This window comes from Chenopodium album, chromosome 9 (genome assembly GCF_948465745.1).
Source record: "Chenopodium album chromosome 9, dcCheAlbu1.1, whole genome shotgun sequence".
Lineage (NCBI taxonomy): Eukaryota > Viridiplantae > Streptophyta > Magnoliopsida > Caryophyllales > Amaranthaceae > Chenopodium > Chenopodium album.
The window spans coordinates 68,562,748-68,579,209 of NC_137842.1; the positions used below are offsets into that span (position 1 = coordinate 68,562,748).

The following is a 16,462-nucleotide window of genomic DNA, read 5'->3' on the forward strand; positions in this document are numbered from 1 at the left end:
TAATTAGATACCTAATCTAACTTAAGGTTTATAAGTGAAAAATCAAGGTTGTAAAATTTTACTTTGATTTTCTTTATGATTAAGATAATTTTAACTTATAAAGGTTCATCAAAAATAAGTAAAGATACATAAGCGGGAGATGAGGCCTAGATTAATTGTGCGAATTTATTAAACTGTGGTTTATTAGAAATTACTTCGTATTAGTTTTAAGTTGATTATGGAGTACATTTACAAGTTGCTTTACTAAAGTTGAACTTAGGAAAATGATGACTCGTGCAATGAACTTGGCTATGATACTCAATGAATTTTTAGGTAGTACATTGCAAATTTGCACAAGAGTAGAGCACTAGACCTAATAAGGGGCCAATACCACAAGGGTCAATTGTGTGGTACTAAAGCTATGTGGTAAATAGAGTAATGAGATAGGTGGTTGAAGGTAATCAGCGTTATGTTATTGTCCTTAAAAAATTAACCTAGTAAAGGATTAACTTTTTGTCCAAGCTATTGTATTAGCTATTATTTACAAATAATAGAGTTAAATACAATTTATACCATGGTTCACTAAGTTGGCTTTGTCAAATTACTTTTTGGCCGAGTATATTCATCTACACGTACTAGCAAAAACATCTATAGTACAAATCATGTGTCATTAGATAAAACATTGCTAGAAGTTTGAGTCGACATATATTGAAATCAACCTTACAAATACTTCATAATAAAATTACACACTTGACACTCCCTACATTTGTTCTCAAAAACGAGATGCAAACCTAAACAAGGAAAAATATGCAAATGAAAATTAATTATAGTCTATTTTTTCTTTAGAAATGTTGTTCGTCACAAAATAAGAAAACACATCTCAAACAAACCCTAATAACATAATTTGCTTTTGAAACTCGATCAATCCACAACCTCGTCCTCCTGACCTCCTCTTACTCTCTTAGTCCTCAACACTCTCTAGTCCCTTTCACAAACCAAATGCACTTCGTGTATTTGATGTACTCAAACAAAAACATCCATGAAAAACACATTGGCACATTGCAAATTGCAGATCACTTCACTATTGTAAAAAATGTTAAAATGAAGCTAACAATTCAATATGATCTGAATGAAGCAGCAAAAGCAACAGAGAAGTTAAGAAGAGACTGAATGTTGATTGGAGGATAGAATGACAAGAATCTGGCACATGCCAGAGGAGAGAGAAAATTGGTGGTTGTCGTTTAGCGGCGGGTGCACGCGTGGGAGAGGTGAGTGCGTGGCACGAGTGAATGCTCAAACAAAAGATACCGCCAACGTCTGTCTCTGGTCAACCCGACAACCTTGCCGGAGACAGCTTACTATTGCTCCCTCTTACCCCTTTCTACCACGTGCTACCTCGCACGTGTGCCAGCTAAGCTCCCATTTTAAGCTTACTACTAGTGGTAGTAGATCGTTAATTTGACTCAATTTCTTTTGATTTCAATTCTGACCAACTAATCTAAGCATGATTTGTTAATTATTTTTGATGGGGCTCAATTATGGATTAAGCATGGTAATAGTAATAATAATAATGATAATGTAGTGGAGTCTTTCATGCAATGTATAGTGCGATTGATGGCAATCAATAAGTAATCAACTTCCATTATACGTGTAACAATGCTTTGATGTAAAAGTAATTAACATTTTTTTTTATTGAAAGGAGACGAAAGACTTTTTGATATGATATATTATACTCCTAAACTAATTAATTGAATATTAAGGTAGGGCAAAAGGGTTTGAATTTAGGATTTCAATAATATGGTATGCTGAATCACTAGACTGAATTATCTCAATTTTGCTCTCACTCATTGTTACAATGCAATTGCATAGAACTCAAATAAACGAATAGGGGACTCAAACAAGTCAAATGTGATTATGTTCTAAAATCATGACAACATAAAGCATGACTATACAGTTTTTACATGCTAGTCACCTTCCTATATATCACTCTTCCAACGAGGATGAATTTGGGTTAACATTCACATAAAAATGTCCCAATAAAAATTACGCAGCTTGTTTGCTAAAGCCATTTCACCATTGGATTACATATTTAATAAACACCGTATCAAATAATTGGATTGTAAAATTACACAAATTTTACATTAATGTAATTGTCTTCCCCAATCTAAAAAGTAATTGCAGTGGTGTAAAAGTGGATTGATCCCCTAAAAGACAGACATGATCAATAATCTCAATTGGAATTACATTAATTATATTACAACTAGTACTTAATTAGAGAATCCAAAACTATAAAACAAAGAAATGGTCACATGGTTACACTAATGGTGTAGGATTTATGCGGGGTTTGTTTTGTTGTCTATAGTACGGAATTCTTTAGACAGATCAAATGGATCAACTACAAAAACAATAAGAAAAAGAGAGGAATAGTAATACTGCAAACAACTAGGATGTTTTAATGAACACATTTTATTAAAGTTTTTATTTTTTATATGGTTTAATTTGTTTTGTAGCTAATATCTATTTGTTTGGTGTGAAACCTGTGAGTACTAAACTGTAACACTGTTCTTTGGTCTACTCTGTTCTTATCAATTTTGAAGTTTAAAGTACAGTCAACAAAGGCCTACTTTGATCTACTGTTTTTTACGAGTAGGTATTTTTGGTTGTTTTTTACTCGTACTAACTTTTGATTTGGTATAAAACAAATTATTGACTGACTAGAAAGGAGGTTTAAATTACATAAAGGCACGTGATTCTATTATCTAAATCCAAAGGTTTATAGCAAAAGTAATGGAGTAAGAAGTATAATAAGGGTTTAGTAAGGCTTCAAAATCCAATGTGGATTTGATATTTTGATCGTTTATCCTTCTCTTTTTTTTTGGGTTTAGAGAGAATGGAAAAGAGAGAAATATTGATTGGATGATGTTCCACAATTGTGTGACAAGATTCGTTCATTTTTCGTGAGAGTTACGTTGTAAACCTAAACGTTTGTATTTACTTTAAAAAAATTTGTACTTGTATAACATTTGTAGTATACAAAAACTAATGTGAATGTATAACACTTATCCTATCTAATTATAAATTAATCGATCTTGTAAGAGGTTTTGACAAAAATATAAAGTAATAAAGGTAAAGTTGAAAGTTTTAACTTTTATTTTGTCATTTTTCAAGAGTTAGGTTAGGCATCAAGACGAATAACCCAATTCCTTTAAATTGATGTTAAGTATTGATACCCACTAGGCACTAGGGGGAAAAAAAAAGTTTAAAATTTAAGGGATTCTAACACATTTAATTTCCTTAATTACTTAGAACAACAAGGTTGATGTATACCTTTCCTATCTTTTTACCTCCTCTCCTCAACACAATATATGTATATATCCTACATTTTCCTCTCTTCCTATCATTTCTAATTTATCTAGCAAGAAATAAAAAAAAAAGCAAAACTGTGTGAAAGTTAATCTCCATCAATTGAGATATGCAATGCCTTATTATTAATTTAACATTCAATAGAACTTAACTTACAAATTTTTCCTTCAAAACACACAATGCCTACATGACCACATAAACAAAGGGATAGGTAAACCCGTCAAAGCAATAAACATTATTATATAATCAATTACATAGCTGTAAAGAGTCCTATAAATAAGGATCACTAATTATATACACTTTGATATAAATCATGACATTTTAGAATAGCCAAAAGTAACGAATGTAGAAAGCTTTTTTTTTTTTTTCACGCTTCACTAAGAAGATTAATTCCTGATTTTGCATTGCCAATCAACACTTTTATTTTGTTGATTTTCTATTGGTTTAGAGTTTTTTTTTCCCTCTTTTAAAAGTCAGATTAAAAAGTAAATTAGAACTTTAATTATTATGATAGCTGTTTTTCCTTTTACTTCTTTACTTAATATTGACCAGAGTGTAAAGCTTTTTAGCTTGATTAGATCTAGATTAAGTAAACGTTTCTTTTTTGTACCAAAAAAAAAAAGAGTAAACGTTTTTTTTTGCCCCCGCTAATAATGGAGTATTACTTACTTTAATTGGTGTATAATAAAATGGATAATGTATTAAAAAGTAAGAATAGTTGGGGCAAAAGCTGTTTTTGTTATGTCTTTCACTTTTCCGCTTGAAAAATAAATAATTATATTGCTCCAACTGAAAAATCAAAACAAAATATAATCCCTATAACGTAAGTTGCATGATGATGTTGATTGTGTGACATCATTGCTCTTTGGCTAACACAAATGACACCTAATTACTACTATTCCATTCATTACCAAAAAAAATAAATACATAAATATGCATTGTCTACCATCCTCAATCCTTGATTACCAACCTCACCAAGTCACCATAACATATTATCTAATGCATTGCATAACAATTTAACAGTTTGTTGGTTAATCAATAATATGATGATAATTTTCAAGCAAAATTATACTCAAATTTTCATTATCGTTATTAACTACTCCGTACTAACCATTAAATGAGGTATAAAGAGAAAATCTAAGTAGTCTATATTAACTACTGTAGTAACTACGGAGTAACATTCATATGATATATATATTCTTATGCTGTTGTGCATGAGTTGTTATTTTTATATTTACATGCCAACATCTATACTTTTAAATTATCACATCAATTGGAATAACTGGCCGGATATTGTTATTATGTCCATCTTCATATGGACCACTTCTAATTGGATTACAAGGTATCCCACTTAACTAGCTAGTTAAGTTTGTAATTCCAATATAAAGAAGAAAAAGATGCGCATAAATTAAAGCAAAGAACTTTTATGGTATTGATTCATGTTCAGCCATCCATAACAATTAGCAAAAGGGTGTTGAAATTTCATTTTCAAGAAAATGTACGTATAATAGACATTTGAAATGATGATAAAGACTTGATATTGTTAATGGAAAGCACTGTGTTTCCTTCCACAACGGGAACAACTTGGCAAATTGTCATTGTGCATATTGTCACAAAATGCTCTACTATTTTGTGATTCTTAATGATACAACGTATGCAGATTTATAACGGTAAAGACAAATTTGATTGAAGAATTTGTTGGAAAACACTTGATAATATCTTGTTAGATGTTTTCGATGTTTATATATAGAAATATACCTTTGTACTAAAATATTTCTCTCTTTTTCCATGAAACTTTGATTTTACTAATATGGATTCTTGATTTCTAGTCTTTGGCCTAGTCCTTTCATTTTTTTTTTTCTAATGACCGATCCAACCTCTAATTAGTTTTGTTTCATTAATAGAAGAAGAATTTAAAATTCTGTCTCTAATCAATTTTGTTTCATTAATAGAAGGAGAATATTTAAACCTCTGCACCTAAAAGTTTAAGAAGGTTCCATTTTAAAATTATACGAGTGTGTGGTATTAACAGAAGTTTTTAAGGCAGGTCACATGGTGCAGCAGGAGTTACTATTGGGTGTTATTAGTTTTGTCAGGGGTTACTTGTATTTTGGGGTTATATGAGTTACTTGTATTCTGAGTAACCCCTACAAGTAACCCCATACTAAAAAAGTAATACCTTACAAATACCCCCTGGTCAAAACCAGTAACACCCAACGAATAACCCCAAAATACAAGTAACACCCACAATTAACACTCTTACCAAAACAAATAACACCATACAAGTAACCCCAGAATTCAAATAACACCTACAAGTGAATAGCCAGCTACTTTATAATTCAAAAATGAAGAGAAAAGATAATGTTTTATAAGCTCAAGATTCAAGTGAATAGCCAATGAAAAGAGCGAGGAGGAAGAGTAAGGATTAGCATGTAGAGGTGAGATAATTGGATAAGGATATGTGGTTTTCTGTGACAAAATCTATAGTTTTTAGTTTTTGCGGAACTATGCAGTCAATCTTGGGAATAATAATCACATTTTTTTAATAATGACGTAACTAGTACAAGTCCATAAAGAGTACGTTGTAGCTTTCAAACTTGGCGACTATTTAATGCACAAATTTCAACACCTGAATACCTGATTCTATGTTAATTTAAACTAGCCTTTTGGCCCGTGCAATGCACGGGTTAAGAAATATCAGTAAGTCATTATATATAGGGTATAATATGTAATCGGAAAATTTTTATTAAGAGATAAGTGAGAAAATATCAGCAAGTCGGTATAGGATATAATATGTAATCGGAAACATGATTAAAGAAATTAAAATTTTGGAACTTTAATAGAAAAAAGAGGCTTAAATAGAAGGTGGAAGGGCTAAAATTAAAGACAGAATAGGAAAAAGGTTGAATTAAAGGGGAGAGATGAAGTGTGTATGAAAGATGAAGCATAAGTTTAATGAAAGAATTAAAAAAAAAATAGTGTAATAAAAAAAAATTAATAGTGTAAGATGACATGTGGCACTATGGTTAGAGAAGTGTAATAGAATGGATGGGACATGTGTCTTTCTTAGTTTCTTGGTTATACTTTTTAAATACTAAAGTATAGATTTTATTTTTATTAAATTAATTAATAAGGAGTAGTCGTCTAAACTAAACAAGGCAATGTCTCAAGTAAATAAAATAAAACAAACTAAAGAAGGCATATTTATCCTGTCCTGTAGGATTTCCTAATCAAGGTAGAAATGATTTAAGAAGTCTATAACTCTATGTGCAATCCACTAACAAAGTACTGTAACAAGTTCTATTGAATCTTAAAACCAAAAGCAAAACCCAAAAATAAAAATAAAAACTAAAGAAGAAAAAAAAAACCAATTTTAGTACTTTCATTTTCTCGGCACAGGATAAATATGCCTTCTTTAGTTGAGAATTTCTGAAATATCAGTGAAGTTTTGTACAATACCAGTAATCCAATATCCGTCTAATTTTATACCAATGTCTAAATCTATTTACAAGCAATTTAAGTTATTAGCCAATATACAGGGTATGAGGGTAATAATTTATGCTCTGTTATCACCTAAGTTTTACAAGAAAATAGACAAAATAAATTATAAAAGTGTTCAGAAAAAGAAAAATTCAGTTAATCTCAAATAGATTAATCGAAATCACTTAAAAGAGTGACACTGGTGTTGAACACATCCATATAATATAGTACAAACACATGCTCAGACATCTAGAACATTTGTGGTATGTCTCTGTCACTAAACTGTTGCCAACATAAATTGACTTTCTAATAATTAATTTAAGAATCAAACAAAGGAAAAAAAAAGGAACTAAAAAAGTAGGCATCTTGATAATGTATTAGTGCCTTTAGTGGGGGCTAATAAATCTCAGATAAAAACAATTAAAGAAAAGATAGTCCTACTGTTAGTGTCTTGGTGAACTGCTCAAGGTATTACATTACACAACAATGCATGGAGGAACCAACATCTGTTTCCCTATACTTAAGAGAGAGAAATCCAGAATTTGTAGGTTTTCTTTCTTTAATTAAATTTAATAACTTCAATTTAGAGGTCAAAATCTGAAGAACCTACATGTTAGATCTATAATTAGGCCTACTAACGTACTTGTAATGATTAATAATATCATCACCATATTAGTAGATTCAATTAATGCGGGGCTAAAATACAATCTTGAATGTTTTTTTATATTTTTCCTAGCCTATTATCTTTGGTACAACCTACTGTACAAGATTTAATTAGTTAAGTGATGACCTACTCGCTCAACAATTATACCAGCTGCACATGAAAAATTAATTACGGAGTAGAACTTATACATACATTATTCCGAATCTTATACGAAGTACTACATACAACGTAACTTTCTAATAATAAGTATTTGTACTCTTAACATAATTAGATTAGTTCACAATCAAACCATACTGTTTACAATAGTTGAATTATTGTTACACAGTCACATCACTTATCTTAATAAGAATTGTTTGAGAAAATTAATCACTAACCATCCTTTTTTTAGGATATAAAACAAATACAGAGTAAAATTCTGTGATACAATCAGTCTAAATGGATGGTGTATAACAGTATATGAGTATATATTTCTTTTCTTTTTTTTTTTTTTTTTTTTTTTTACGCACAAGATTAAAACTTTTTATTTTTAGTTTTTATGGAAATAAGATATCAAATCACTTTTTTTTAACTAAAAGGAACTTTAATAAAGTAAACTCATGAAAGTTTTTTTTTACAAGTCGTGAAAGATAATTTGAAGGGTACAGAATCTAATGAAATGTCTCTTCTAGTTATTGTGGTTTAAGACATTAAGATATGTTTAACTTAATAAGATAAACTTATAATTATCATGCATTATGTTGTGACTTTATGCTGTTTTAAATATAATTAAGATGATATGGTATCTTAAGAAAGTAGTCCCAATACTTTGAATCAAATAATGCAATTTATAAAACAGTTTGTCGTTTAAAGGAGAGTAGAGAGATAGATGTCTATTCAAGTATAAATTCTCCATAGTACTCCACACAATGGACTTTTGTCATACATGCTAAGTTTTTACTATCAACATATCACACTCATACAGTCATACTTGACAATTCCTCTCAACATTTTCAATAAAAAGCATCGTCTAAGGGCCTGTTCTCTTACGTTGAAATTCAATTCAGTTCATTTCAGTTCAGTTAAGTTCAGCTCAACTCAGCTCAGATTCAGCTCAACTCAGTTCAGTTCAGCTCCTAATTTCCTTCTCTTATAAAATATTCATTTCATTTCAGTTCAATTAAGCTCAACTCAGTTTAGCTCAGTTCAGTTCAGCTGAGTTCAGTCAATGAGAACAGGCCCTAATACTTATTACAAATAACTTGATTGGTACACTTATAGCCGTTGAAACCCAAAATTATAAAAAGTTAGATGCCTAAAATCTAAGATTGAATTCCATTTACATGTATAATGATAGGTGAAGTTGTTAACCTAGCTTTACTTCTCTTGACCAAGGGAACAATTTTTTACATGTTGTTTTGTTAGCCTCATATGATTTTATCTTAGCTCAACGTTAACAACTCCAAAGCCAATAAGGGTCTGTTCTCATACGTTCAAATCAGCTCAGTTTAGTTCAGTTCAGTTCAGTTCAGCTCCTAATTTTCTTCTCTTATAAAATATTCATTTCAGTTCAGTTCAATTTCCTTCTCTTATAAAATATTCATTTCAGCTCAGCTCAACTCAGTCTATGAGAACAGACCTTAAATTTAGCTAAATATAGTTCAAGGGAGCTAGATTAAAACTATGGAGTACTTAAATTTAATTCACAAATAATAAAGTGTTTAAAGCAAGTTTACATAAGTTAAGTTAAAAGAAAGACAATAAGATGAAAGAAATTGTTGTAGGTTCATAAAAGTGGAAGTCAAGTGAAAAAAACCTTTGCTAAAAAATAAATTACTAATTAAGAAAAACAACTTACCGAAAAATGCTATTTGAACGACCACTTACTCACTTAGCCTAAAATATTTTAAAACAGTACAAATTACAGTGATTAGCAGAATATGCCACTGTCTTAACAACAAGGATTAGGTATATTCTTTCAGGACATGAGAGAGTGAACAAAGAAGAATTTACTTCCCACAAAAAAAAAGGCGCACCATTTTTAAAGTAAGAGGGCGGCGGGTAGAATATATAATTTCACTAGTTGTAGTAAGTATCTACTTTTACAAAATGTGTTAATTACTTCATATTTTATTAGTAGCAGTATTATCACTTTTACAATTCTAGGATTTAGGACCTGTTCAGATTTATTGAATTGGGATGAGCTGAACTGAATTGTTTATGAAAAGAGGAAATTGGAGCTGAACTGAAGTAAAATAAAATTAAACTGAAAAGAACATGTTCTTATACTACTCAACTTGCTAAAATAAATATCAACATAAATAAAGTAAAATTGGCGAAATTAAATAAAGTTCAATAAAAAAATAAGTGAAGATCACGAAAATAATTTAATCTAGTTGAATAAAAATTTAAACAAAAAAATAAGTTTTTTACTATTAAAACAGGAAAAGAGTTGAACCGAACTAGAAGCTTTTACAAGTCAACCTTACCCAAATTAGGAAATTGAAGGGAGAAAGGGAACATGAGGATAAGGAAATTCTCACCTCAAAGTGTTTCTAGTGAAGTTTAATCCCACAAAGCTTGTTATTCAACAAAAATAAGTTAAGTTTGCACAAACAAAAAAAAAAAAAAAAAAAAAAAAAAAAAAAAAAAAAAAAAAAAAACTAAACATGACATAGCTTAAGATAGCCACGTAGTTAAACTATTAAGTATAAGGATTCTCCCTATCAACCTACAGCTCATGGTATTCGTTTCTTAGTATCACTACAAGATTCTGTAATAATTAGCATAAGATAAGCTTTATATAAGTTATAAGTTACATCGGTTAAGGAGCTGACCAAGTATTAAAGAAGTCAAGGCATCTTGAGCCATGCGCATTTTGGTTTTTAAACTTTACAAAAACTTTGAATTCTGTCAATTCCTTGAAAGTTCTGAAGCTTTTATAATAAGAGTGCGTAGAACAAGTGTATTAATCATTTAGGAAAGCTACAAATCGGTTTAAAGATTTTGCTCCCAGATAATCTAAATTGTGTCAATTAGGCCTCATTTTTCACTCCTTATCCAAGGCACCAGCCCAAATTAAGATCCCGGATGGATCCGTGGATAATTTATAGGCAAGCATTCTCATATGGTCATACCGACCACGATGACAATTATGCATGTTATTAAGAGCAACTTCAATATCAAGCTCATTGTCAAAATAGCTTGTCATGCCACATAAACTTTCAAGTCAATTATCTTTCTAACTAGTTTGAGTCTCAGTTGCTAGCTATTAGCTTACTGTTTAAATTATTATTTTCATCATGATGACTAATTTACTTTTAGCATTTTCTTTTCGGCAAGTATTTTCCAAATAAATTAGCTAGTTAAGCTAATTGCATATTCTACATACAATGATCAAGTTAGTACCTAAGGACTATTTAAAATAACAAGCAATTTAAAAAAAAAAAAAAAAATCGTATAAACCATCTATTATGCAAGTTGACTAATCTAAAATGTTATCAACTACTCGAAACAAAAGTACTTCTCAAACATTTTTACACAAACACCAGTCAATCGTTATAAAGCTTCTCCTACAAATCTACAATCCTACATTCCTACCCCGTACTAAAGCAGAAAGTGGGCTGGTTTAAAATCAGGTTAAAAAAACTCACCAGCCCAGAAATAGCAAAATGTATGGGCCGGATAAGGCCTGAAACTAGCCAACCAATGAAACCGACGTTTTTCATGTAAAGTAACTAATTGTTATGACCTTGCCCATAAAAGGTTCAGCATTAAATTATACTTCGTACGAAGTACTTCGTATAAAGGACCAAAATGAGCCGGTCCTTTGAAAAGGGTTTTGGGTTTTGCCCATTTAGCACCAATGTTAATCTGCCCTAATAATCCAACAAAGTTAAGATCAGGTAATGAAATTTTTTATCCATTTACAAGTTACACCATTTGAAATGATTTGGCCCAATGATTTTTTACACCACTAAAAGATTGAATAGCCAATAAATGTGAAGACTGAAACTATTTGATTCCTAAATTGCCTTGAAATTTCATTGTCCCTAAATGGCTAAGATATTCCCATACACCTTTCCCTACATTAAATTAAAACTAAAAGGTAGAAGTAATGAAAGCGAACTATGCAAAACTACTAAGCGAGTAAGCATAGAGGTGTAAAACTCACAGGAAATAGCTTCACAACAACATCAAACAGGCAAGAGAAATGGTACCGAACATCCACCAAAGCGGAACCAACTTCCTCGAATAGCCAATGCTTGAAATAGGTGCTACCATGGGTGGGTGGGGTTCAGCTTGAGGAACATTGCAGGATCCGAATGTCATGTTAGCCTGTTCACAGAACAATTACCAATTTAAATCACAAGCATAGTAACAGAACTCACAATCTTACATTTCTTTCAATCTACACAGCTAAAACAAATTGGATGAAATGTTTCTTCCAATGGCCCTCATCCTACTTTATACCATAGCATAGAGACTACTTCGTAGTACTCCAATCATAGTAGTCACAATCAAATGCATTTCAAATGACCAATTTTGTTACTCCCTCTAAACCATAACTCTGCCTTTTCCAATCTTGTGATGTTCCAAAAGGGTGTCCCAACTTCATAAATACTGGCTTACTGCAATGATTTTGCTTATTCATAATGTGCCACTTCAGTTATTTGACACATGACAAACACAATGCTATTGTCCGGTGCATAAGTCTAGAAACTTTTAACAGATTATTTGAAGTTAGTGCATTTAATGATCATGTTTACTTAAGCGGTAGTGTCAGGCTGATTATACTAATTAAAATCATTACAATCGATTTTTAAAGCTAAAACCCCATAATGCCTCATGCTCTTTTGATTCCAGCAATTCCAAGTATGAAATTTACAAAAGATTTTACTTACCCTACACTGCGCAATGCTGGCACATCCACAAACTAGATGACCGTTCATTTCATCTACAGCAGCTGGAGCTCCACCTCCATCACTTCTCTAAAGCATCAACATAGGAAGATGGAACCAATTGAGCATATATTGAGGAGAAATGGTGGTAATAATAAATGTCATAAGGTTGTAGCAATTCATCTTATTAAGTACCTTGTAGAAATCAACAGTCACAAAATTGGCCCATCTTTTTCCTGATGCATTATAACAGGTGCCCAACATGCTTTCTAGTGGAGCTGAATTGTGCTTGCAGGCAGTGGCTAAATCTGGTACAGTATTAAAATAATTGACCAACACTAGGGATATAGAGGTCGTGTTCATGGGACGTGATTCTGCACGATTAGGACATGAGCCAGCTACCATACCACCATCACCATCTGAATATGAAATATATGTTGATGAACTTGATTTAGCTCATTTGACATTGACTGTCTAACTGGAGTTATGAATTTATGTACTCACATTGATTTTCTAAGACATATCTCCAATTGTAGGCAATCCCTTCAGAAGCCTCTTTATTAGCTTTTGAAGTGAATACCAACAGTCGCTGGTTTTTCTGAATCATATCATCAACTATGGGCCAATCACCCCCATTTTTGGGCATTCGGGATACTGGAAACCAATACTTCCTGAGGCCGGCAGTATCAAACACCTTTGTCAGACCCTTGGGTGATGTAACATAGTCTTCAATAAATATGGTGATAATCTCAGAAGGGTTAGCCTCAAGGAAGGTCTGCATCTCCCTCAAGACTTCTACAGCAGGTTTCTACAGAGATATTTACAAAAATCAGTCAGATAAGCTATTCAAGAGAAAATCTTATGCAGTAAAGACCGGAAATGGAGAAGTTAAGGTACATTAATAACAAGTTACCAAGCTTGTTTAGTCATGCTACAAATATTAAGTGCACATACAGACATACTTACAAAGGCTGTATTGTTGTAACATCTTCCACCAAAAGAGTGGCACAGCCAAACATCATTGTTGAAGTCATACATATCAAGCATAAATCCTCTAACACCATCCTGCAAAATGGAAAAGTGCCAAACATCACTAAATTAGCTAGTCATTGTAAGTTTGTAACTTAGCAAATTTAGATCTTCAAAAATATTACTTCATAATTTTTTTTCTTAAACTTCCTCTGCTTTTGTTTTATTTATTTATTTACATTTATTTTATATTTAGCTCGGGTTGGAGACTGGAGAGGAGAGCATTATCATGATATGAATGCCAACAAGCATGTGGAAACAATTTGTAAGTTTTTTTAGCAAGTAAATCTCCCATAGAGAAACCAGCCAACAAGACAATTGTTGCTCCGTATTCAATTGTTAATAACGGCACCACTTGTAAGAGACAATCCAACCTGATATAAACAGTAACAATGCAACATCGATAAAAAATTCTATCAAAGCAATAGTTCTGGATATATAATTGAATTTAGAATTGATACTGTAATAACTCAGTGTGAATTTCAAGGCAGCATGGTCCATGAATCTAAATGTACCAGCATTTACTTTATTATTTCAATTCATTTATTCAAGTAATTCTACTTCCCTTCTCAAGATGGCTACAAATTTATAGAAGACTCCTCGATCATCAGAAGCTGAGCATCTAACATGTAATTCTACTAAATCAATAATTATAAATCTAAATCACATCTTTAAGTTGCATGTTTATCAATTAGGGCAGCAAAATTGGAACAAATGGAGTAATATTTAATAAACGTGCATGCATAAACAGGATAACGCCAAATTAACGGTCAAAGTAATGCTTAATTGGTCACCAAGCCTGATTTTCCACTAAACTAACCTCACAAGTTCCAGTATTGGATAGGAACTCAAGAAAACCGGTTATCAACAAATGTTCCATAAAATGTACACTTGTCTAAGCAATGAAGTTATAATACTTACAAAAGGAAAAGTGCAGCTTTGTTGGTGACCTAGGATTTATGTTTTCTTTTTGTAAACAAAGTGATGCTTACATTATAATATCAGCATGGTGGTCTTACATTAGAAGTCAAGAAAAAACATCTACTGACCAACTTCACATGAGAATCATTCCTTAAAACTCTAAAAAGCAAAAGAAGCTGAATATTCCACAATAAAAATGACTTTGCCAGTCTTTCTTTTTGCAGTTTATCAGCATGTCCACATAAGAGCAGTTGTAGCACATTTCCTTGTATTTGTTATAACATATTACGCGTCTAACTTCGTATACCATTGTGCATTTGACATTAATCAACAAGGTTAAAATAATTAGGACACGGCATATCTAATACCATCAAGACTTTGATTATACTAATTTAAATTACTACTACGACTAGTTAAGAAATGTGAATAACAGTAAAGCTAAGCCTCGACCCTCTTTATCCTTCCATCTTTCTATTTCATTCTTCAATCTTTTGTAATATACATCTAATATCTCGACTATGACTAACACTCAAAACCACTCATTTAATGAAACAGCACAACGAACTTAAAGAATCTGAAGCAACCAACAACTTTTGGTAGCTATTTAATTAAGTCATTCCATTTTAAGACGTTCAATCGTACAATTTCCATATAGTGATTGTTCATTCTTACATCTTAATTAGAAACTCTACAACTCTATCCATTCATCGAGTTTGATGTCACAATAGACACAAATTCAAACCAGTTGCGTATCTCTCTGAAAGTAATCGCAATAAGAATCAAATTCAGTCATTGTCATCATCAATTCAAAATTTCAAATCCACCTTATTAGCATGTAAAATCCTCCCAATATATTTTTCAACAGTCATATATCCTAATCATTTAGTCAAGATTAAAGTGCAACATTAATAAAAATCAACATCTCATCAACCACTCCAGCATTACGCTTTCACATTTAAAACGCAACAATAAACCGCAAATCAACAATGTAGTTCACTTAATTTCGATTAATTGAGCATGCAATTAAAATTATCAAGTTCAAAACCCTAAGATTATGAGCAATTTTATTAAAAAAATTAAAAATTAAAAATCATAGAAAAAGCTTACGTTAAGCTGAGACGTAACAGAATCCTGCTGATTAGTAGGAGCGAGAATTACGGCACCAGTAGCCGATTTCTGGCCGAGTCTAGCGAACGAGTTGTGAGTCGTTAACCCCGAGTATCTGTTGAACGGCAATCCTTTCACCTTCAAATTTTTTCAACAAAAAAAACCACTTCATCAACATTGTCTTCATCATCAACAACAAAATAAACTAAAATGTAATGAAAAAAGAGGAGAGAGAAAATGACCTTAGAGAGAGGATTCACAGGTTGAATGCGAGTACAGCGAGGGCGAAGATTACGATTAGCAACGCAAGTTTCGCAATGAAGTCCTTGATTGCAATTTCGATCTGCAGCGCATGTTTGTCCGAGTTTCTGCAACAATTGACAGTAAAATGAACTGAAATTTGAAATTCAACTGAAAAAAATTGAATGAGTGCAAGAGAATTATGAATTTTAGAGTGAGAAAGTACCTGAAGAGCAGAGGTGAGGTTGAAGAGGAGAGAGAAAATGAGGAGTGCAGTTGGAATTGTTCTGGTAATTTTCTGCAAAATTGAGAGGTTAGAGAAGAAGATCGAAGAGAGAGAAAGGGAGAGAAGAAGGAGAGAGAGGGAGTACCTTGGGCGCCATTGTTGGAATTTTGAGTTGATGAGGAAAAAGCGGGTGAATAAATGAAGGTTGGATTTTGTATTTAAAAGAGAGAAGACGTGTGTGCCGGTGTTCGTGTGTTGGAGCCAGGGAAGGAGGGGGGAGTTTTGGGGGAAGTGAGTAGTTGGAAATTTTGAGATATAAAAATTTGTTAATTGGAGATAGAAAAAAAATGTAAATTGTCCTGTCAAAAAAAAAAAATGTAAATTGTCCTGTAAAAAAAAAAAAAGGTTTTTTCTACATTAGAGCAACTCCAATGATTGGGAAAAGGGACTAGCTTGCAAATATTAAAAATGTTAAGCTAGTAGCTAAACCATTGTTTCACATATTGTTGATTAGATTTGGCAAGCAAATTAGCTTTGTAGAGCTAATTAGCTTGGCAAATATTTATTAGATAAAAA

At 31.8% G+C, this 16,462-nt stretch overlaps 1 protein-coding gene across 1 annotated transcript; it reads right to left on the reverse strand.

The window, feature by feature from the left end:
- Nucleotides 1-633: 633 nt before the first annotated feature.
- Nucleotides 634-16,114, reverse strand: LOC145560335 (PI-PLC X domain-containing protein At5g67130-like). Its single transcript, XM_081621591.1, has 10 exons — nt 16,032-16,114; nt 15,887-15,958; nt 15,663-15,788; nt 15,421-15,558; nt 13,330-13,428; nt 12,868-13,171; nt 12,559-12,782; nt 12,367-12,453; nt 11,637-11,800; nt 634-770 (listed from the first exon to the last, which is right to left on the reverse strand). The coding sequence occupies exons 1-9, from the start codon at nt 16,041-16,043 to the stop codon at nt 11,648-11,650; spliced, it is 1,215 nt and encodes a 404-aa protein (XP_081477717.1). The 5' UTR covers nt 16,044-16,114; the 3' UTR covers nt 634-770; nt 11,637-11,647.
- Between the last annotated feature and the right edge of the window lie 348 nt (nt 16,115-16,462).